We start from the raw sequence: 24037 nt of genomic DNA on the forward strand, positions 1-24037 counted from the left end.
ATCCGTGGTTTTCAAGCTTGGATCTGCAGTATTGAGGTAGCAAATCGAACTCTCCTTCTGTTTTGGTTAAGATCTATGAATCTAGGGTTTTCTTATTGCTTGAATTGATGAGTTTATGGTCCCTTTATGTGTTAGACTTCAGATCTGGACCCATAGAGGTCCAGAGAGCATTATTCATCTTGCTTTATGAAGTGTTATGGAAGGAATGAACTTAGGTTGCCATTTTTGAGGCTATTTCTTCAAAAGGAACCATATATGTGTTGCATGAGTGTAAAGGTTTCACCTTTACGTGATTAGTGGGTATGGAAAGGTCAGATCTATAGGCTAGAGAAGCGGATCTGACCTCAGAAGGTCATTTGAGTGTTGCCATGAACGCTACTCGCCGAGTTCATAAGTGGACACGACGAGTCGAGTCGGGGTTGCCCCGCGATTCGTGACAGGAGTAACCCGTCGAGTGAAGGGATGACTCGACGTGCCAAGTGAGGCTAGAAGGATTCAGAGGACCCGCATGGACTCGCCGAGTCGCCCATGTGCACTCGACGAGTCGGGTCAAAGTTTGACCGTTAACTTCAGTTGACCTTAGGGTTTTGGTCAAGCTGATTCAGGAGAGTTCAGGGAGGGGTAGAATGGCCTTCTACCCAATCTTTAGTGATGAGACTATGAGAGGGTATTGATCAGGAATGCTATTCGGATGATAGGAGGAGGCTAGGTCGGGACGTCAAGCACGAGAGTTTATCCGACTTCGTACGAGGTGAGTCTTCTCACTATACTGTACCTAGGATGGTACCTATGTGTGACCGGAAGGTCTTATATGCTATGAGATGTATGTGGTGTATGCTGTTATATGATATGTATGTGTTATGTATGTTATGAATGAGAAGGACCGGAAGGTCATTATGATGTGGACCGGAAGGTCATGATGTTATGGACCGGAAGGTCATTACGGGTAGGACCGGAAGGTCTACCAGGGTTGTGGGACGGAAGTCCTCTGAGACACAGTGACCGGAAGGTCTTATAGCCTTGAGTGGCGTATGTGCGTATGTGGTACTTTGGGGAACTCACTAAGCATTTATGCTTACAGTTGTTGTGTTATGTGTTTCAGGTACTAGCGAGGATCGCGGGAAGGCGTCGGCATGATCCGTACACACTCATGGAGTTTATGTCTTGAGATTCTGGGATATGTTTTGTTATGGTAACATTGGATACAGTATGTTTTGATATTATCTTATGAATGAAATTATGTTTTAAAAATGAAAAATTGTTTTGAAAAATTCACGTCGTTACAATAAAGTGGTTCGTTTCAATTTTGTGGTCCGTTCTTCAAGCATCAACTTCTGTGATTCCAACAGAATTGGAATTCGTGATTCCATTCCAACAGAATTGGAATTCGTATCTTACCTAACCAATTGCAAATAAAATCATATTCCCCAGCATAAACAAGCATCTGAATACCATCTTCCAAAAGCACTGGAATCCCAACTTCAAGGTTTCTCATAATGTCTTCCTTCATTGCTCGATACACCTCACCATTACACCCCCCAAAGTGTATTTCCTCTGGTACCCCTAATGCCTTTTTCACTGATTCCAAGTTCAATAATTCATCTATCTTTGACAAGTCATCACATCTTTGCTTCTCAATTCATAAGGCTGTTATACAACAATTGTTTCTATTACATATGAATTACACTTCCAGTTATGATTGTAGGATATATATACAACATTAACGAAAATTTAACAAGCTTAAATAATGAAATTGCCGCATTTGTTTGCTGCTTCTTCACACTTTGGTACATTTGAATCAATTCATTGTAATATTTTTTTGTAATTAACTGATTTTCCAAAGCGAAATCAACATCCGCCTTGAATTGGATTCCAGGTTCAGTGACTCCGTTTCCAATTGCAAATACCTATCCAGTTGATCACAATTCCATGAGCAAAATTGAAAATCTTAAAAGTGATAGAAGATTGTAATCAACACCACCTGCAAAGGCATCAATAAAGTAAATAAAGGCGTTTGTAGAACTGAATATTCAAAGCGAATTCTACTTTCCATTTTAAGCTAGGTGGGCAAGCACTTTTTTTCTTTGAGAAAAAGTGGCGAAGCATTGAAAATCGATTTCAGATTTCAACTTCAGTTTCAGAAAAATCGATTTCATAGATTGAGCAGAAAAACTTACTAATTTTCTGGAGGAGGGGCGGCGTTGGCGGAAAGGCAGCGACTGTCGCTAGAGAGAAACGTCGATCCCCAAATAAAGGGAAAAACACGAGTATGTTACCTGTTGAAGATGAACGATGGTGGTTGATGGTGTTCGGTGGTGGCTGATGGTGTTGGTCGGCGAACGGGCAAGCTCCAGCCTCTTATCTTCTTCAATCATCGGCATCGGTTAGGTTGAAAAAGAAGGGATGGATCGGTGATAAAGAAGCAGTAACGGTTTCAAGGGATTTAAAGGAAAGCAATCCAATATTTTAGGGATTAATTAAATTTTTATTTAATTAACAAAATTAATTAATAGGTAAGATTATATATCCTTATTTAAGTTTTTGAAATGATTGGCTCACATTTATGCATACAATAACACAATACTTACTTTAAACACCTGAACATCTCTCTCTCTCTCTCTCTCTCTCTCTCTCTCTATATATATATATATATATATATATATATATATATATATATATATATATATATATATATATATATATATATATATATATATATATATATTGCCCTTATTTTCACCACCAATTTTTTAAAGATGATATAAACATATTAATCAGATAAAACTATTACACAGTTAACAACTAAATAGAAAAAAAAATGATTGAATTCTAATACGCGATACCCTTTAAAATTTTAGTTTGTGGAATCGTCACAAACACTAAAATCTTCAACTTCTATCTTTGTCTTCCAAATAAACAATAAAGTATTTGATAATATTAGTTATATAAGTGATGAGAACACAAGGTTTGTGCTTCTTATATGAGACGTCTCAAGTTTAAAATCTCGGGGCTTTCAATCACTTGATTTAAAAGTGTATCCAACATTTTTATTTAACCGGTTTCGGTTTAAAACAGGTAAAAAAATCGTTTTCGGTTTTTGAAATATTTGATTCCTAACCTTTGGTTCAGTTTTCTCAAAACATGTTTTTAACAAAACCGATTTATTTTTTTCATACCGGTTTCAAAAAACGGGTTCATTCTGTACACTAAAATTATGAATCTAATGATAATTATACCCATATTTATATATATGGTGAATTTTAATGCTTTTTGGGTTGTTTCTTCTCACGTCAATTATACTAAAAATAATATATTGACAATTTATACCCCTTCTCCAATTGTTTTTTTTCCTTTGTTGTTTTCACTATCATTTTTCTTTTTTTGACAATGAGTCTCATCTCATCTTAATATTTATTTTTTCTTTGGTAACTCTTCTCATAGCTAACTTTTTTCTAAAGATTTTATAAATTGACAGTTTATACCCCTTCTCTAATTGTTTTCTTTTCTTTGTTGTTTTCGCCACCATTTTTTTTAACAATGAGTCCCCATCTTAATATTTATTTTTTCTTTGGTAATTTTTTCACATAGCTAACTTTTTATAAAGATTTTATAAAAGATAAAACTATTACACGATCAATCATTCAACAGAAAAAAAAACAAAAAAACAAAAAAAAAACATAACTTCAAACTAAAGTATATCAGATCACAATAAAATATTGTCCAATAAAAAAATTCAAACTAATGTATATCAAATATTCAAACTACTCATGTGTAGAGGTGTGCAGAATGAACCCGTTTTTTTGAAACCGATACGAAAAAACTAAATCGGTTTTGTTAAAAACATGTTTTGAGAAAACTGAACTGACGGTTAGGAATCAGATATCTTAAAAACTGAAAACCGATTTTTTTTACATGTTTTAAACCGAAACCGATTAAGTGAGAAAGTTGGATACACTTTTAAATCAAATGATTGAAATCCCCAAGATTTTGAACTAAGACATCTCATATAAGAAGCACAAACCTTACGTTCTCATCACTTATATAACTAATAATATCAAATACTTCATTGTTTATTTGGAAGACAAAGATAGAAGTTGACGATTTTAGTGTTTGTGACGATTCCACAAACTAAAATTTTAAAGGGTATCGCGTATGATATGTTTATATCATCTTTAAAAATCATGATGGTGTAAACAACGGTATATATATATATATATATATATATATATATATATATATATATATATATATATATATATATATATATATATATATATATATATTAAGATGATGGATTTATTGTAAAAAAAGATATTGATGTAAACAATAAAGGAAGAGCAATGGAAAAAAAATTATGGGGTTGTAAAATGTCAATACCTCAAAGGAAAAAGAAGATTGGGTTATAAACTGTCGATTTCTTATTTTTGGTATAATTGCGTTATGAAGAAATGGCAAACTAAACGGAATTAAAATCTTCTACGTATCTAAACAAGGGTATACTTGTAATTGGACTTGTAATTGAGTGGCTTAATCAAATTCTTCCTTGGAAGAATCAGCGCCCATACAAAATACATTGAGTGGGTGGATCCATCTATAGGCCACGTATGGACTAAAGGAAAATATACAAAATACAAAATAATAATATGCTAACAGTAAGGATGTTAATGACCGATCCATTTAGGGTCGTTTGGTCTAGTTTTGTTGTGGTGAGTTTCGTTAGCCATCAAACAAGGTTTGTTGAAACTTGTATGTCGGTTGACCCCAACATGTCATGCAACACATATGTGAGTTGAGGAGCTATGCAATCTACCTAAAACTAAGGTGCTAGGAAGTGGAAATGTTTGCCTAGTTATGCAGACACGTCTTATTTATGTAAGAAATTTGAGTTGTTAACTTGAAATAAAGTGCTAGGTCATGTTTTTTGTAAAAAAAAATGAAGTTTGCACACCGGAAAAAATATTCAGATACCGAACCAATAACAATAACAATGACAAATGATAAACAGTTATGTTGTTTGGCCTCAAAACAACAGAGAAGAGAATTGAGTACTTAAAAACTAGAACTAAAATGGAGGGAAAAGAATTGAGTACTAAATAACTAGAACTAAAACATGAACATAAGTACGATCGTGTTTTCAAAGGCAAACATGATCTTAGCTTGTAATCCAATGGTTGAAGTTATCATAACTTATCCTCTTTGATTCTGATTTAGTTCTTGGAAAAGCAAACATGATCTCAACATGTAATCCAATGCAAGAGTCGTCACCTTGATCTGAAAAAGGTGAACCGAAGGCGCCATTAATGCAGAGGAAATAACGTTTTAGGCAACAAGGACAACGTGAAAATAGAATATACCTTTGATAATAACTTGGCATTAGTAATATCTTTTGAAATGCTGCATAAAACATATAATTATAGATATAAAGGTGTGAAAATATAGAGAAAATAGTTGGGGCTTTTGAAAATATGTAACAAAAATAACCTTTGATAATAACTTGGCATTAGTAATATCTTTTGAAATGCTGCATAAAACATATAATTATAGATATAAAGGTGTGAAAATATAGAGAAAATAGTTGGGGCTTTTGAAAATATATAACAAAAATAGTACGTGAAATGTTTTCATTTTAAGAATACCTACCTCTTGTTTCATCTTTATAAAGGAGTTTATGTCTTCCTCTACATAAAACGAGCCAAAATCTGTTTTGATTCCTTTTAGCTCTGGAGTAGACGAATTTCCCATGGTGAAAGTAGTTATTGCTGGGCATGCTATGATAATCAAAGTATCCAATAATGGGAATGAAAAATCCGCCTTCCCTACGAAAAACCCTTTGAGACATGATAATCCATAAAGTTTTAAGGACTTGAGACAAGGCAACATAAGCTCACTCATTTTTCCATCAGATTCTTCCTCTTCTTCTTCTACAACAATATTTTCGTCCTTAACAACTACCTCCTCCATATAGTGGCAGTTGGATATGCTTAGCTCCTTGAGTTGCTTTAGGCTACCAACCATGGAACTAGTAAAAACATGTTGTAAACTTTTACAACTAATTATAGAAACTGTTGTTAGGTTAGGAAACTCAAATAATGTCAATCGATTACTCTTCCACATATACCTGAGACGTGGAAGTTTATAAAGTACTAAGGACTTTAGATGAGGTAACACAATCTCATTCGTTTTGCCATCAGATTCCTCCCCATCCTCTTCTTCTTCAACAAATACCTTTTCCATATTCTCGCAATTAGTTATTTGTAGCTTTTGAAGTTGCAATAGACTACCAACTATGGCACTACTAAAAACATGTTCTAACCTAACACATCTATTAATATGGACTGTTGTTAGGTTTGGAAACTCAAATACCAAACACCGATTGCTCTTCCATATATGCGATTGCTCTTCCATATATGCGTGAGACAATCTAGATTCACCAACTCCACTTGTGTCAGGTTTGGAAGTGTAACAATAGTTGTTTGTGATTCATCAGAACCACTGTTTGTCCTTGTCCCTTCTACTGCTTCAAATACCTCCTCCACTGAAGCACATTCCCTTACATAAATCTTTTCCAGCTTTTTCAGATGTAGCAACTCATTGGATGGAATGATAATCTTTTCAACAAATGTTTTATCTGTCACATGTAATTCGATCAAATTATGAAAAGACCAATGGATCTCTTCTGAAGTAACAGCAGGGCAGGAGAAGCTTGTACTCTGCAAGGCCAAAAGAGAGACCACATGTTGAACAAATACATTTGGAAAAGTAAGGATCAATAATTAAGAGATTAATGTTGGTAACTAAAACAAGTTTCAGTTGGGTTACTGTTTTAGTTAAATATGAACAAAATGGATTATATAAACTCGTAATGTATTTTTATAATTAGATGACATATATGCATGTGAAAATTATATAAAAAGTTATACCTCCTGATGTTGTTGAGTAGTAGTGGTTGTCACATGCGAGTTAAACCAACATCGAGGACTATGTTTGCCTAACCTTGTTTTCACATACTTGAGTTGTGGAGCTGTGGACCCACCAGCTGTGAACACCCTCATCCGTGGGCAATCATTGATCAAAATCTTATCCAATGAAGGCCACTGGAACTCATTCATCCCTAAAAAGAAACCCATGAGCTCTGGTAGATCCACTAGTTTAATAGTCTTTAGATAAGGAAATGACACATTCCTAGACTTAGAAGTTGCCTTTGTTGTTTGATCTCCATCACCTTCTTCTTCCTTCACCACAATCACAATCACTTGCAACTCTTTAGCCTTAACTCTTCAAGTTGTACGAGGCTTTCAAGTGTGGAAAATGTGAATATATGTTCCAAAAGGTCACAACCCTTGATATTCAATATCTTTAGGTTTCCCAGTTGAAGCATAATAACATTGTTGTTGATCCTTTGAGTTTCAAACACCTCCTTCATCCCGTGGCAAGACTCTATTTCAAGCACTTGAAGCTTTTGCATCTTTCCTGCTGCATAACATGGAATCACACTTGACAGTGCATCACAATTTTGTGTTTTCTAGGGTATTGGCATAAGGTCCAAGAAACACCATCCCCTTGAGAAAACTGCAATAAATGACAAAGTAAATGTAAAAATTATACAAATCTTAGTTGTTTGTTACCCACAAAAGTATTTAAATGTGGGACTAAAATTTTGGAATGCAAAATTGATGATGTTAAGAAAACAAGAAGCTTATAAGTTTCATATTTTCTACTTGAAATGAGGAATGACCTGGCAATGATTTCGTATCAGCTTGTTTAATGCTGAGATGATGAGTTACTTAATAGAAATCTGAGTTTCATATTGTTGGAAATACATATACAAATACATGAATAACTCGGAATCTAATTACAAGCTGTAAAAATTTCAATCTCTTGTGTGTTCATATGAATGACACTTTTTATGCCTTCTAATCTCATTGTTGGGTTTGTATAACAGCAAATGATAGTCAATTACATGCTCTAACTTTTTCAATATCTTGTAAGGGATTTGTTGAATTTTTCTAGAATATGGTTAATATATGGAGAATATCCCAAAGAAAAAATGGATTTTAAAAAATAAATTAAACAGGTAGTTTAGTTGAATATGTTATTAACATACCTTATATTGATCAAGAAAGGAGGTAGTTGTGGAACCACCACCACCAATACACTTGAGATTTTGTAGGTGGTATAAACTAAGAGAATCAAGAAGAGGGAACAGAGAGGTGCTTGTGTGGGTAGATGTAGATGTTATTTTTTCTTCATCTTCATCGTCTCTGTTTGAAACAACTTCTTCCATATCATCACAATATCCTATCTTGACTTCTTTTAGGTTGGAAAGAAGTTTTCCCATGAGAGGTGAAAACACGTACTTAATGCTTTTGCAGTATTTCAGATTTATGGTTGTGAGGTTGTGGAATGGGGATTCTGATGGTTTTCTGTGAAGAATTAAGAACTCATTCCAGTTACACTTCCACACGTGGCTCATCCTCTCCATACCCCATATATCCAAAGTCTCAAATATCACCTCCACTCCTTTATATTCCACCAACCAAATTATGAAACGAGTTTATGAGATACATTGGGAATAGAGTATTCTGCACAGATATCCCAACAAGAAATGTAATTAGTCACAACATTAATAGTTAAGCTAAAGTTGAATTACCTCAACCATTTGTAACTGCTCATCCATTCACAACTCTTTTTCTTAAAAAATTATATTTGAGAGGGATTATTTTGATTTTAAGTATATTCTTTCCAGGAATATTAGAAAACGATGGAAATAGTCAACAATGTTAAGGATATTCCGTATTTTGTCCTTAAAATAGTGAACATTTTGTTATTTGATTGTGACTAATATGACATGGAAGAGTCGAAACAATCACAGAAAGACAGTCAAAATCAAAACACTCTTTTTCTTTAAAAAAAATGTTGTTTGAATAATAAATTCTCCAAACAAAATTTGGGTATCTATTGAAGAAAATGCATTAAACCATATATACCTGTTGCCCTTGGCTACTTTCCACCGATCCATATTTTCTCCCAATTTCTCCCGAATCATATATATACATGTAGGTAAGTACTCCCATATAAAAATTGGTGGTGCTAGGTGAGAATACATTTCTAAACCTCTTACATCCTGTAATCTTGATGCTTTCAACAGCTTGAAAGCCACAAATAGGGATACGAGAGTGATTTGCACCTTTTATCCTCCACACCTCCTTTATCTTTCCTAAATTTCTTACTTCAATGCTTCTCAAGCTGCTGGTGCCACCTTCTTCTCCAGTCTCACCAACACAATCCAAGTCAATGCTGAATAACGCTTCAATGGAACCACAATCTCTGACTTCTAACTCTTCCAGATGATGCAACAATGGCATGGGATTGCACGGAAACAAATCCACAAGTTTATCACAACCGAACACATTAATCCTTCTCAAGCTGATGCTACTTTCTTCAATTGCAACAACATAATCCATGTTAATGTTGAATAACGCTTCAATGGAACCACAATGCCTGACTTTAAGTTCTTCAAGATGACACAACAATGGCATGGGATTGCATGGAAATATATTCACAAGATTCTCACACTCACTCACTTCAATCTCTCTCAATGTAACTTCCTCACTCGTTCCAAAGTCACAAGGCCATATCTCCTTCAAATTCTCCATACCCTCAATGTGCAGACGCTGCAACTTAGGAATCAAAACCTGAAAATTTAAGTTCTATTATAGCCCTTACGAAGTATACATTATGCGATAAACTTACAGATAATTTTTCATATATATTTCACCGGTTATTAAACATAAAACACCATGTGAATGCAACCTCTTTTGAAACTTGTAATAGAAAAGATTGTTTGAAATTTTGAATTGTATCAATATAAAAATATATTTACCTCTTCCCTCAACAAGCAAGATGTTGTCAACTTATTCTTGGAATAAATGTTTGCGATATTTGGAATGTCTCCAATTTTTAACTCCACGAGGTGTGGTAGGGCAATTGTGTTCACATTCTGGCACAAACCCAATAGCTCTGGTAACCCACGCAAAGATAGAAACGTCAACTTGGGGAATGTAACTTTCTCTTCTCCACTCACAAGATGTATGAGTTCTTTCATAACAAGGCAATTGAAAACGTCAAGATGCTCAAGATTTGACATAGCTTTTGCAACACCCAGTGTGAAAAGGTATTCCAACTCTGCACATTCTGAAACAACAAGAATTCTTATATTCTGGAACGAGGAGGACTGAGAACGAAGTGAGGACTTCATCCAAACATCTTCAAGATCACTCATATTATCCACACTTAAACAAAGCACCACCGTTTTCTCAAACAACTCATTAATTCTGGATCCCAATAGTTCACTTTTCTTGGTTACCAACTTCAATGTGTTTTCGAATGAATGTTTGCTCTCCATTAAATATTCTCCTTTTAAAGAACATCCCACTGAGATCTTGAATCGTTCAAGATTCTCAAATGAAATATTCTTCGGTTGAGAATTGTTTTCATTGAACTCAAACTCTAAGGCAGAAAGGTTCTTCCTGTTGGAATCTTAAGTCATCATCTCCCTCCACCCATGTCTTCCACTCCTAAAAGGCTAACACAATTTCTGGAACAAAGTAAGGGACACCAACAAGTGGTTGGGTCTCATGTGTATTAATTATAGGATTAAAATGATTCTATCAATCCTATATATTCAGTGTATTACCAAGAGGGTAAACACACCAAAAAACACAGCAACATACATAGACATATACACATATATATGTAATTGGTTTTGAGTTATATTTCCAATCAATCAAAGAGTTATTTTGATATATATATTTGTCTGTGTCTATACAATTGTTATATTAGAATTGGTATCAGAGCCTTGAAATCAGTCAAAGGGAACTGAGAAATCAAGGAAGCTTATCTGTTTAATATGTCCGATATTGAAGATGATAGAAGTGGGGGTGCTGCTGCTCCTCCGACGAGAATCAAAGAAGTCGGAACAACCACAGTCGCTTGCCCAATGCTAAACCAGACCAATTACATGGTCTGGTCCCTCCGTATGAAAGTAGTCCTGCGAATACATAGAAGCTGGTCAGTAATTGAACCAGGAGAAGAGAATGAAGAGAAAAATTACCTTGCCATGGGATTGCTATATCAAGCAATCCCTGAGAGCCTGATAATGCAGATAGGGGACGTCGATAGAGCAAAGGTCCTCTGGGAATCTATTAAGACTCGACATGTTGGAGCCGACAGAGTAAAAGAAGCTCGACTTCAAACCCTCACCGCCGATCTAGACCGACTGAAGATGCAGGAGACAGAGACGATAGACGCTTTCGCCGGAAAACTCGCTGGAATCGCCTCGAAGTCAGCGTCACTGGGAGAACCCATCGGAGAAACGAGACTCGTGAAGAAAACTCTTGACGGTAGTACCTCATCGATTCATACAAATCGTTGCCTCCCTCGAGCAAGTACTAGACTTGAAGACAGTAACCTCGTAGGACGCCTGAAAGCGTATGAAGAAAGAATCAAAGCAGATGAAGGAGGAGACGGGCAAAAAAAGGCGTTGATGGCTAGAACGAGTGGTGGTGGTGGATGGAGAAGTGATGGCGGTGGAAGTTCTGGATCGTCGGGGAAGACGAATTGGGGAAAACGGGGGAAGGGTTCTAATGGCACCGAGTCGGGAGGCTTTAATCGAAATGGGTCAAGCGGGTCGGGTGGTGGATCCGGGTCAGTAGGATCCAGTGGGTCAGGCCCAAAAGGAAATAGACCCAATTCGGCCCAAAACAATAATAAGCCCAATAACCGGCCCAATTCTAATTCGGACTCGAACCGTAACCCGAAAAAAGATCTGTCAAAAATTATTTGTTACAGATGCGATAAATCGGGCCATTACGCATCCAAATGTCCGGACCGAACCCAAAAATTCCAAGAAAGTAATTTTACTGAACACGACGATGCCGATGAAACAGTATTTCTACACGAGTCCGTATTTTTGAACGAAGAGAAGGTGATACCGTCTCGATACAACTCACAAGAAAACGATGTGTGGTATTTGGACAACGGGGCAAGTAATCACATGACGGGAAATCGTTCATTTTTCTCCGAACTCGACGAAGGAATAACCGGAAAGGTCAAATTCGGTGATAATTCGTGTGTCGAAATAAAAGGGAAAGGCTCAATTGTTTTCCAAGGAAAATCGGGGCAACAACGATTGATAACGGAGATTTATTTCATTCCAGATTTGAAAAATAATATTTTCAGTCTCGGACAAGCAACAGAAGCCGGGTGTGATATTCGGATGAAAGACAACTATTTGACGATGCATGATGCCGACAACTGCTTATTAATGAAGGTACAAAGAACTCCAAATCGCCTTTATAAAATACAGTTGCCTATTGGAGTACCTATTTGCCTTCATACAAGACTGAGTGAAGACACGTGGCGCTGGCATGCAAGACTTGGACACATCAATTTCGAGTCAATGAAAAAGATGTCCAAGAAAGGTCTAGTCAAAGGGTTACCCCATTTTGACAGTGAAAATCAATTGTGTGAATCTTGTTTGGTGGGCAAGCAAACAAGAAAGTCATTTCCATTAATGACGACGTACAAAGCAACACGGCCATTGGAGCTAGTTCACGGTGATTTATGTGGTCCGATAACACCGTCAACGAAGGGTCAAAATCGATACATTTTCACACTAATTGACGATTTTTCACGGTATATGTGGATTTTTCTCTTAAAAGAGAAAAATGAGGCGTTTTTACACTTCAAAAAATTTAAAGCTTTGGCGGAGAATGAGCTCGGAAAGTCTTTAAAGGTGTTTCGAAGTGATCGAGGAGGTGAGTTTACTTCGCTCGAGTTTAATTCCTTTTGTGATATGAATGGAATCAAACGCCATCTTACCGCCCCATATTCACCACAACAAAACGGTATTGTGGAACGAAGAAACAGAACACTTATGGACATGACACGAAGTATCATGAAGGCGATGCATGTTCCAAACTATCTATGGGGAGAAGCGGTAAAACATTCCACAAACCTGGTCAACCGTGTTTACACAAGAGTACTTGGTGATACAACTCCGTACGAGAAGTTGTATAAAAGAAAACCTAATTTGGAGAACGTACGCATCTTTGGGTGTTTAGCGTATGCAAAAGTTGAACCGGTAAACGTGAAAAAATTGGATGCAAGATCAAGACCATTGGTTCATCTTGGTTCTGAACCGGGTACAAAAGCCTATCGGTTATTTAACCCGGTTACACAAAAAATAATCGTAAGTCGAGACGTTATTTTTAATGAAACCAAAGGATGGAATTGGGTTAACGAAACTACACCTGACAATGAAGAACCAGGATCATTCATAGTACCATGGGCTTTACCGGAAGATGAGGCAAACAACAACCAAGGAAACGATGTAAACAACGAACCAAACGAATCGGATCACGAGATTGAAGACGGAGTGGAGGTACAAGAAAATGAGCAACCAAGTCCGATCAACAAAAACGTGAACAATGTTCAAAACCAAAGGCCCACAAGACAAAAGGTGCTTCCAATTCGATTACGAGATTATGTACTTTATGTTGATGAAATTGAAGAACTTCTCCTAGCAACCAATGACGAGCCGGTATCGGTTGAAGAGGCGAAGAAAGAACCAGATTGGGTCAAAGCCATGAATACAGAGATCAATTCAATCAACAAGAACAATACTTGGTCTCTCGTAAACAAACCTATGGGGGTGAAGCCCATTGGACTCAAATGGGTGTTCAAGCTGAAGAAAAATGCAGATGGCACCATAAACAAACACAAGGCGAGGTTGGTTGCTAAAGGGTACGTACAACAACCTGGTATTGACTTTCAAGAAGTATTTTCTCCGGTAGCTCGCATCGAAACCATACGGTTTCTCATTGCCTTAGCCGCTACCAATGGATGGGAGCTTCACCACTTGGATGTCAAGACGGCTTTCTTACATGGAGAGTTGAAAGAAACCGTCTATGTGTATCAACCGGAAGGCTACATAAGGAAAGGCGACGAGCACAAGGTGTACCGTCTTTCAAAAGCACTATATGGTCTTAGACAAGCACCGAGAGCATGGAATACAAAACTTGATGGGATTTTGAAAGGAATGAAATTTCATAAGTGCATGAAAGAACCATCGGTGTACCGGAAGAACGAAGGATCCAACTTGCTAATTTTAGCAATCTATGTTGATGATTTGTTTGTCACGGGTACAAATTTGAGCATGATCAAAAGGTTCAAATTTGAAATGTCCAAGAACTTCGAGATGTCTGATCTTGGAAGATTAACTTACTACCTGGGCATTGAAGTCAAACAAGAAGAATCAGGGATTACTATAAACCAAGAAGCGTATGCTAGACGCATTCTAAAAGAAGCCGGTTTACACGATTGCAATCCGACCCACATTCCCATGGATCCAGGAACCAAAATGTCGAAGGCCGAAGATGAACCCGAAATCGACCCGACACAATACCGAAAGTTGGTAGGATGCCTTAGATATCTCTTGCAGACAAGACCCGATATGGCATATGCGGTTGGAGTTGTTAGTCGATACATGCAAAATCCAAGAGAATCACATGGTGTTGCAATCAAACACATCCTAAGGTACTTACGTGGAACAACGTCACATGGAATCAAGTACGAGAGGATGGGGCAAAACCGGATCATTGGTTATAGCGATAGTAGTCACAATGTCGACCCGGACGACGGAAGAAGCACAACCGGTCACATTTTCTACTATGGGTTGTCTCCAATAACATGGTGTTCTCAAAAGCAAGATATTGTTGCTTTATCATCTTGCGAGGCGGAGTTCATGGCTGCAACTGCGGCTGCATGTCAAGCAATATGGCTTCAAGATTTGCTAGGCGAAATCATGAACAAAGCACAAGAGAAGGTGGTCCTAAGAGTTGATAACAAGTCGGCTATCGAACTCACGAAGAATCCTGTTTTTCACGGAAGAAGCAAACACATTCACACGAGGTTTCACTTCATTCGTAAGTGTGTTGAAAAGGAACAGGTGGAGGTGAAGTACATTCCAGGTGAAGAACAAAAGGCAGACATTCTCACAAAACCATTGGCTCGAACCAAGTTCAAGACAATGCGGGACTTGATCGGGATCGAAGACATCTTTAGAAGGACTTAAAGATTGGCGGTGATCGGGAATCTCTAGAAGGACTTAGAGATTCGGGGGTGATTGTTGGAATCTTAAGTCATCATCTCCCTCCACCCATGTCTTCCACTCCTAAAAGGCTAACACAATTTCTGGAACAAAGTAAGGGACACCAACAAGTGGTTGGGTCTCATGTGTATTAATTATAGGATTAAAATGATTCTATCAATCCTATATATTCAGTGTATTACCAAGAGGGTAAACACACCAAAAAACACAGCAACATACATAGACATATACACATATATATGTAATTGGTTTTGAGTTATATTTCCAATCAATCAAAGAGTTATTTTGATATATATATTTGTCTGTGTCTATACAATTGTTATATTAGACTTCCAACGTTCTGCCACTTCATTGCACTTATCACCTATAAAGCTAATAGCCTCTCCAAAAGCCCAAAGCTCTTCAAGTCTGACCAAATTTTTAAAGACACCATTATCTATATGCAGACCACCACAACCTGTCACATCCAGTACCCTTAGCTTATTCAGATTTTGGAATGTTGAAGGTAGCCTATCAATGCTAGAACTAGCTAAGCTGAGCACTTCTAGATTTGGCAAGTTTCCAATAGAAGAGACATCAATAGCCAATGAGCATTGACGAAGATGAAGAACTCGAATGTTGGTGGAGCATTTAAGTGACGAGAAAAGCAATGGATACTTCATATGATCATATGATATAACCTGAAGCTTTCCCATTTCTTCATAAAAGTTTCGAGGAAACCTCAGCGACCAATCTCCATGCATAAGTTTCAAAATCAAGACATTTGGGAACTTGAGGTCACTAGGAAACTCAGTCATACCTTTGCATGTTAATGAGATACTTTTGCATGAGGCGCTCACCATATTTTCAGTTCCAGGCCACCCTGGGTTACTACTACCATGGTTGACAATCGAAGCATGCTCGACTTTAGAAAACATGTTCAAAACAAAAGCACGCACCAGATCGTGCATCTTAACGCACCCAACAGCATCACATTCCATCAACAAATTGGTATGCATGAGCCGCTCAATGCAGGCTTTCAGCCTGTATCTTGCTTCTCTTATAGTACCCATTTTCTTGAATAATTTTAAGCCCCATCCATACCTCAACAGGTCCTCGGTGCAAATATTGAAGTCCTCTGGAAACAAACCACAAAGCAAAAAAGTAGCTTCAGTCACCTCGTCTTGGAGATTTTCATAGCTGGTTTTAAATACAGTAGGCGCAACTGTGTTAATGTCATGGTGTTGTAAACGAGAAAGTGCATTCTTCCATGTATCCTTGCTTTTACTTCTAAGAGTGCAGGCCATGGTTTTGATGGCAATGGGTAGACCACAACACTTTCTTACAATTTCTTCTGCGATCTTATGGAGCTCAGGATCAACATTATCAGAAGGTTCTAAAAATTGGAGGAACAAACTACGTGCTTCACCTTCCTCTAGGACACTCACCTTGAGAACTGAATCAGCTGTAACTCCCATCTCAGTGCAAACTGCTTGATCTCGTGATGTAATCAAGACCTTGAAGTCGACATTTTGATTTGGCAAACGACTTAAACCAATATCTTCCAGATCAACCGGCTGTTAGGAACCGGACCGGGTACACGCAGCGGAAACATACTATCACACACACACAAACTCACGAAAATAAAGCAAGAAGAACACAAGGATTTTACGTGGTTCGGATTCGGTGCAAATCCTACATCCACGGGCTGCAACTAGAGAATTTTATTAAAACTCACAAGATTACAATTGGCTTGACACTCTACACTTGATGTTCTCTCAAGTTTTTGCACACAAAATATGCAAAACATACATGCATATATATAGGTGAGAGAGCCGCAATTTGCACATGGAATTGAGTCGTCGTAACAATAGTACTCAAATGTGAAAGCCGCAAATGTTGACGTTGAATTTCCTTCCATTCACATTAGCCGTCCAACAATTGATTCTTTTATTTCACATGCATAGCCACATGTTTTCAACCTTTCATATTTTACCTAACAATCTCCCACTTGAAAGTTTGAACAACATGGTCCGTCTCTGTCATCCAACTCCAGTAATCTTAAAACAACCAAGTCTTCCAAGCCTCCAGTTCCTAAGAACAAGCTAAACTTAGTCTCATTTCTCTAATTGCAGCCGCCCCTCATCTTCAAGTACTAGAAGGGACAGTTGAAGCTCCCACTAGCTCCAACTCAGTCGTGGCTAATCCCACCACCGACTCATCCTCTGTCTCAACCGGTTTGGACACTCCACCAGATCCAGAGATACACCGAGGACCACTAACACTCTCCCAACTTTGCAAACTTTCAACAGGAGAGACTTTTTCAGTCTTAGTCTTCAAAAACCCAACGGCTCTTTGTAACTGTACTCGTTCAGCTAACATCCCCTTGGCTCCAGAATTCATGTTTGCAAAATGAACTCTCTTAGCCGTAGATTTAGCGAACCAGATTTTGTCTTGCTTAACAGGGACGGTCATACTTCCCTCAGCAGATACCTCAACCATATACAATGACCCACACTTCATACCATGAGCAATCACTAGATTATCATTGATCACCCTCCATTTACCACCACCAAACCTTACTTCCAGTCCTTGTTTATCCAACTGACCAACAGAAATCAATTTCTTCTTCAGCTCCGGAATCACCCTGACATCCTTCAGGCTCCATGTAGTTCCCAATGAAGTAACCAAATCAATATCTCCCATGCCCATTACCTGAAGCATCTCGTCATTTGCCAAACGTACCTTTCCAAAATCTCCTTCTTTTAGATTCACCATCGTTTCCCCGTTGTCCATGGCGTGAAACGAAGCCCCTGAATCCATGACCCAAGAGTCTACAGAACTTTCCATACTGAGTATCAATGCATCATCCTCAGACACACTCTTAGCACCGGCAATGTTCAATTCTTTCTTTGGACATTGACTCTTAACATGTCCCACCTCCTGGCAGTTCCAGCACTTCACATTCTTCTTAGTTCTAGATGAACTTCTTCCCCGACTCCCACTGCTTCCACTATTCCTGCTATTCCCTCTACCTCTTCCGACATTTAATAAATCAGAAGAGGAAGATCCACCTTGATTCTTGCGTCTGATATCCTCGCCTAGAACCAAATCTCTAACCCCTTCAAAAGTCATACCACTGGTCCCCACGGAACTCGTAACAGCAATAACTGTTCCGGACCAGCTATCAGGTAGAGAAGCTAGTAGCAGTGATGCTTGAGTCTCGTTATCAAATTTAATTCCCACAGATGATAATCTGGACAGAATTGAATTTAGATTGTTAATGTGAACCGTAACTGAGCCTTCCTCATTCATCCTTGTAGTGAACAGCTCCTTCATCAAGAACACCTTGTTAGCCGCCGATGGTTTCTCATACATATTTGACAGAGCCTCCATCATACCACGTGCCGTGGTTTCATTCATGATGTTGAAAGCAACGCTCTTCGTCAACGACAATGTAATAACCGCCTTGGCTTTCTTGTCCTTTGAGTTCCACGCATCTTCAGCAGCTTTTTCCATTTTCTCCGGTTTGTCTCCGAGTACCACGTCCAAGTCTTTCTGACATAGCAATGCTTCTAGTTGCATTTTCCACCAGCTAAAATCAGAACCGTTGAACTTTTCGATTACAACCTTGTCTTCAGCCATTACGACAAACAAGATACAAATCAGGTACACTCGTGCGTGATAAAAAAAAATGATTGTACCCTCCAAACCTCGCTAATCTGGCTAAGAGAGTTCATTTTGCAAACATGAATTCTGGAGCCAAGGGGATGTTAGCTGAACGAGTACAGTTACAAAGAGCCGTTGGGTTTTTGAAGACTAAGACTGAAAAAGTCTCTCCTGTTGAAAGTTTGCAAAGTTGGGAGAGTGTTAGTGGTCCTCGGTCTATCTCTGGATCTGGTGGAGTGTCCAAACCGGTTGAGACAGAGGATGAGTCGGTGGTGGGATTAGCCACGACTGAGTTGGAGCTAGTGGGAGCTTCAACTGTCCCTTCTAGTACTTGAAGATGAGGGGCGGCTGCAATTAGAGAAATGAGACTAAGTTTAGCTTGTTCTTAGGAACTGGAGGCTTGGAAGACTTGGTTGTTTTAAGATTACTGGAGTTGGATGACAGAGACGGACCATGTTGTTCAAACTTTCAAGTGGGAGATTGTTAGGTAAAATATGAAAGGTTGAAAACATGTGGCTATGCATGTGAAATAAAAGAATCAATTGTTGGACGGCTAATGTGAATGGAAGGAAATTCAACGTCAACATTTGCGGCTTTCACATTTGAGTACTATTGTTACGACGACTCAACTTCTTCTTTCCTCCATGTGAATTGTAAGCGAACCATGTACGGAGCTTATCAGTTCTTGCTGGTTTAGTGGTTTCGGTTAGAGTTATACCAAGGTACTCGGCAACAGCTTGTTGGATAGCAATGGGGTCCGTCTTTTCCCCTATAACCGCTTCAACGTAATGATTAAACATTTTCTTTTCTACCACAACCTCTTTCAGCTTCTTCATCATAGTGGTTTTTCCCACTCCACCCATCCCACATAAGGCTACCATGTGGGAACTATGGTTGGGTCCGAGTGCTTTTAGTGCTTCCTTGAAAGTCAACTCTCTTGACCGGAAGTCATTCCGATCACTTGATGGTGTAGAGGTGGATGCCGTTGTGGAATCAATTCTCCCCAGAGGAATTTGCATTTGCAGATCAGTCCCTCGGATTTCAGGGCATCGTCCCAGAACACTCTCCATCTCCTTAGATATCTTCAAGGCTTTCCTTCCAAGCTTGTGCCTACTCTTGAGATCTAGGCAACCGATGATTTCACTTGGAAAGTCTGCCACCTTTTCATTCATATGTTCTACTTCTATCAACCAAGGGGCGACTTGGGCAGGAACCTCAAGACATCTTTCTCTGCTTTGCTTCTTCTGGGATTCCACACCAACTCTTGCAGCATCCAAATCCTTCATTTTTGTGTGCATATCCTCCACATATTTTTTGTAGGAAATCAGATAATCCAATTGTTTTTTAACTGGAACCATGAGAACTTGAACAACTCCTTTCACTATTTCACTAGCAACCTCCATTGCTGGCAAGTCTAAGTTGTGGAAGCACCTGCATCCATAACATACAGATTACACAAATTAACAACCGAAGCTAACAAATAACAAATTTTAACAACTAATAATAACAATTACCTCACTGTTTCTTAACTCGGTCCAGGGAAATCAGAGAGAGGCCAACTTCAGGGAGTTGGAGGTCCCTCCTTGGTTTTTTTCTGAGAAAATCGACAGCCCACTGAGACGAGAGAAAGCTTGGGTTGCTAGGCATAGAGATGTGTATGTATGAGAGAGAGAGATGAACTTTCAAAAAAAAAGTCTAAACGGGAACAGTGTAAAAGAAGTTTGAATAGTAACTTGTTTTTAGTTGATTATTGTTTATGTTCTAAAAAAAATGATCATGTAACCGTTCCGAAAACATTTAAGGCGGGTTTGTTAAGCATGGCGGTCAAATAATGTGTCATGACGTCTTATCACGTCATGGCGTGAGATTTTTCATTGCACAAGATTTTTTGGTTTTTTTTTTCTTTTTCCTGATCGGGCCTAAAACAATTAACTTTTTCTTAACTTTTTTATATTATATGATATTATAACATTTCTAAAAACATGATATGGTTGATATAATTCTATAATTATTTGATTTATCTGTTTTAATGTATATAAAATTGTCACGACTTGAAAAACGTCGTAACTCATCAAGGCTCATCGTAGCCTAGGTTTGACTTTACCGCCAAATCACGCCCCAAGCCATTTAGATATTTGTATTTAGTTGACTTATCTATTTGTAAATATAATATTTTTTATTTTTTTAGTTAATTATTATTTAGTTGACTTATCTATTTGCAAATATAATCTTTTTTAATTTTTTATTAATTATATAATGTATTATTTAGTGGTTAATATATTATAATAAAACTGTAAAAATGGTCCTTGTGATATGTATTTTTTTCTAGGTATTGATCCAAACCCAACTTTTTTGGATTGATGGTAATTTTGATCTAGTTTCGTTGTGTATTTGGTCCTCCAAAAATTAAAATGACGGTAATACATTTGGTGTATTTATTTTCTATTTTTCTTTTATTTTTTTATATTAATACTTATTTAATTATTTTAATAATTAAAAATAAGAGAGGACTTCTCTCTATCTATCTCTCTCTCCACCGGAAAAAGAAACTCACACCCAATTCCCCCAACTCGCCATCTTCTTTTTCTTGTTTCTCACCTGCACCGTCGTGAACCACCTCCAACCTCATTGAATTAAGAAAACCCTTATTTTTTCTGAATTCTCCCAAATTCGAAGTAGCCCATCTTCTGTTGTGAAGATGAAGATGAAGGTTAATGATGGAAGTTATGACGATGGTGGTTTGGTGGCGATGAAGGGTGAAGCCCCAAACTCATTTTCTCAACATCATCGGACCACCACCATCAAACACTCTCATCCAGCCATCGCCAGTAGGACCCCACAAAAACAAGTATTATTCTTCATTCTTCCACTTTCCTGCTTCGTGCTTTTCTGTTTTTCTTTCTTTTTACAGGATTGACCTTGTTTTAACAAAAAGAAAAAAACAAAAGACAAGACAAGACCGTAGAAAATGACGAACTTCGCTTCGTCCCCTCTTCCTAGTGATCACCAAGTAATAGCGATGAACATGGTAACCTTGACCTTCCTTTGAACTCGGTTTTAAGGTTGGATGTAAAAAACGATGAACTTCACTCCCCTTTATATGAATTGATATGTTGTAGATTTGATAGGCAAGATTGAATTTTGACATTAATTCTATATAGTTGATTTATGTGCTCAAAGGGTTTTGATTTTGTGTTCATTATTCAATATATTGAGGAAGAAGAAGACTCAAAAAGATGTCAACATCTGTTGGAGAAAACAAGTCATCAGAGGGGAAAGAAAAAGTCAAAGGGTGTTGAGTCAAGGGCAAAAACCAACTAGGTGAATGAAAACAAAGGATTAATATGTGAGAGGTGATGAACTCAACGATGGTGTATCTCAAAGATGATGAATTTTAACATCCAGCCTTATACTTAATTAATTTTTAATTAATTACACAATAGCTTCTAATTGATTTATCAAAACATGACAAATTTATTAAACTAATTTCTCCTATATTATTTTTGTCTTTTAATTGCTCAAATAGGTCTTATGAGCAACCGAAAAATACCCCATTATTACTAGAAATATTACCAGTAGTTTTGACCTTGACACTCTTTCCAACAAAGTTGTCATGGACAGATAAATGAAAAAAAAACAGGGAAATGTAAAAATATAAATATAAATAAATAAATAAATAAGTTCTCACGCTTCACGCTCGAAACGTACACCTTTTTTTCTATTGATTTTGCACCTCCTTCTCTGGTCGACTAACCAACTTCCTTCATTGACTGATATTGGCACCCTTATCCTTCGATTAAGGTACTATATTAGATTTCTTTAAGACCTAAAACATCCTTTTTAATTCTTTGTCTTGCGATTTGAAAAAACATAAACTTAATTTTCCAAAGCAAAAAAGAACAATTTTTTGGATTGTGGATTTTTGGGTAAATAAATTGTACAAAAGTGAAAGCATGAAGTAATACATCGGTATATGTTTATCAACATGCTAAAAATGGTATATGGAGGTGGAAATTGAAAATGATGAAAATCAGTTGTAATTTGGAGTTTTTCTGCATGATTCGGGAACCAAAAAATGATGCTTTGGCTAAGATTATTTTCTAAGAAAGCAATGAATATAGTTTTTATAAAATAATATGTGGGGTGTTCGAAGCTTACTCCTTGAGAATGAGGCATGATGATACTAAAGGGGTCAGTCAAGTTGTTCTTCGATGTTGCCTTTTGGTGATCTGGTGATTTGGAAGCTATATCCCGAAAAACAAAGTGGTAGAATTTAGTGGAGTGAAGCAATCCATGCATCATCATTGGAACACATGGCTTAAATATGTGCAGAGAAAAAAATTGTTTGATGATGAAATCATTTTTAGACTGATATTGATTCAATGGCGTTTATTTCTTTTCGAAGAAAGTCACAGATTCACCTTCTTTATGTTATCCTAAACTTTTAGTGTAGGATGTTGACGTAAGTTAATGTAATGAATGGTTTTTACTTGTGCTAATAGATAGACCAAGGCCCGTGTAATATGTATAATGGGGATAAAATGTGAAAAATGATGTCATGCATGCAGTATGTGTTGCATTATGGTGAAAATTATATTAAGGAAAATTGTAATATGTATAAGAAGTGAATTGGTGCAAAAAGTGCATCACTTTGATATAAATACAAAGAAATAGCAAAATAAGTTGTTATGGTTGCCAAAAGAGACAAAGTAAGTTATTATAGTGTGCAAAACAAGATAAAGTTGAATTAAACTTGTAAATGGATCATGGTGTATGAATTAAACCAGAGAAAGTCATTTATGCGTGTTTCAGTTCATATAAAAGTACTTGGAACACAAAACGAGAGCATATATATACTTGTATTTGGTTTCTATAGTAAGATTCTTGAGTGTTGCTAATGAAAGTCTCACTTTAGTGCAAGGAATCAAGGGTTTGTTTACCCTAATGGAAACTCAAGACAAAAAAGAATGAACTGGAAAAAATATTAAACTTATATGGAGTTAAAATGAAGAAGTTGTTACAATTCCAAAATTGTGTCTCACTTATTTGTTGTGAGAAGAGGGTGTACCACTCTATGTTCATGGAATTATAAGTTGAGATTCAAGTGTTTTAGCAATAAAAATCTAAAGAAAAGTTATATTTGACTTGAATATGAATATGTGGATATAAAGATAACTGAAATCAAAGTCTGTGTGAATGAGTTATAGGCATTTGAAA

General features: G+C 37.2%; 3 protein-coding genes and 1 pseudogene across 4 annotated transcripts; all 4 read right to left on the minus strand.

Annotated features, from left to right (window-relative positions):
* Nucleotides 1–5068: 5068 nt before the first annotated feature.
* On the minus strand, nucleotides 5069–9125 carry LOC145108732 (uncharacterized; annotated as a pseudogene). Its single transcript, XR_013708513.1, has 7 exons — nucleotides 8988–9125; nucleotides 8105–8582; nucleotides 6921–7569; nucleotides 5889–6710; nucleotides 5641–5811; nucleotides 5355–5394; nucleotides 5069–5271 (listed from the first exon to the last, which is right to left on the minus strand). The product of XR_013708513.1 is annotated as an uncharacterized LOC145108732 (transcript).
* LOC145106334 (uncharacterized) lies at nucleotides 8523–10405 on the minus strand. The gene is made up of 4 exons (XM_079043338.1): nucleotides 9884–10405; nucleotides 8988–9695; nucleotides 8651–8665; nucleotides 8523–8582 (listed from the first exon to the last, which is right to left on the minus strand). The coding sequence occupies exons 1-4, from the start codon at nucleotides 10403–10405 to the stop codon at nucleotides 8523–8525; spliced, it is 1305 nt and encodes a 434-aa protein (XP_078899464.1).
* A 5075-nt stretch (nucleotides 10406–15480) lies between these two features.
* On the minus strand, nucleotides 15481–16629 carry LOC145106335 (putative disease resistance protein At4g27220). Its single transcript, XM_079043339.1, has one exon. It carries the CDS (start codon nucleotides 16627–16629, stop codon nucleotides 15481–15483), a length of 1149 nt encoding a protein of 382 aa, XP_078899465.1.
* Nucleotides 16630–19416: 2787 nt separating this feature from the next.
* On the minus strand, nucleotides 19417–20489 carry LOC145106336 (uncharacterized). The gene is made up of 2 exons (XM_079043340.1): nucleotides 20335–20489; nucleotides 19417–20251 (listed from the first exon to the last, which is right to left on the minus strand). The coding sequence occupies exon 2, from the start codon at nucleotides 20221–20223 to the stop codon at nucleotides 19417–19419; it is 807 nt and encodes a 268-aa protein (XP_078899466.1). The 5' UTR covers nucleotides 20224–20251; nucleotides 20335–20489.
* Between the last annotated feature and the right edge of the window lie 3548 nt (nucleotides 20490–24037).

Source organism: Lactuca virosa, chromosome 4 (genome assembly GCF_052849685.1).
Source record: "Lactuca virosa cultivar CGN04683 chromosome 4, Lactuca_virosa_CGN04683_v6, whole genome shotgun sequence".
NCBI lineage: Eukaryota > Viridiplantae > Streptophyta > Magnoliopsida > Asterales > Asteraceae > Lactuca > Lactuca virosa.

Coding starts and splice junctions, on each gene's coding strand:
- LOC145106334 (XM_079043338.1), bottom strand. CDS start 10,405: ATGGAGAGCAAACATTCATTCGAAAACACATTGAAGTTGGTAACCAAG. Junction 9,696..9,883: donor CTTGCTTGTTGAGGGAAGAG/GTAAATATATTT, acceptor TTAAATTTTCAG/GTTTTGATTCCTAAGTTGCA.
- LOC145106335 (XM_079043339.1), bottom strand. CDS start 16,629: ATGGGAGTTACAGCTGATTCAGTTCTCAAGGTGAGTGTCCTAGAGGAA.
- LOC145106336 (XM_079043340.1), bottom strand. CDS start 20,223: ATGGAGGTTGCTAGTGAAATAGTGAAAGGAGTTGTTCAAGTTCTCATG.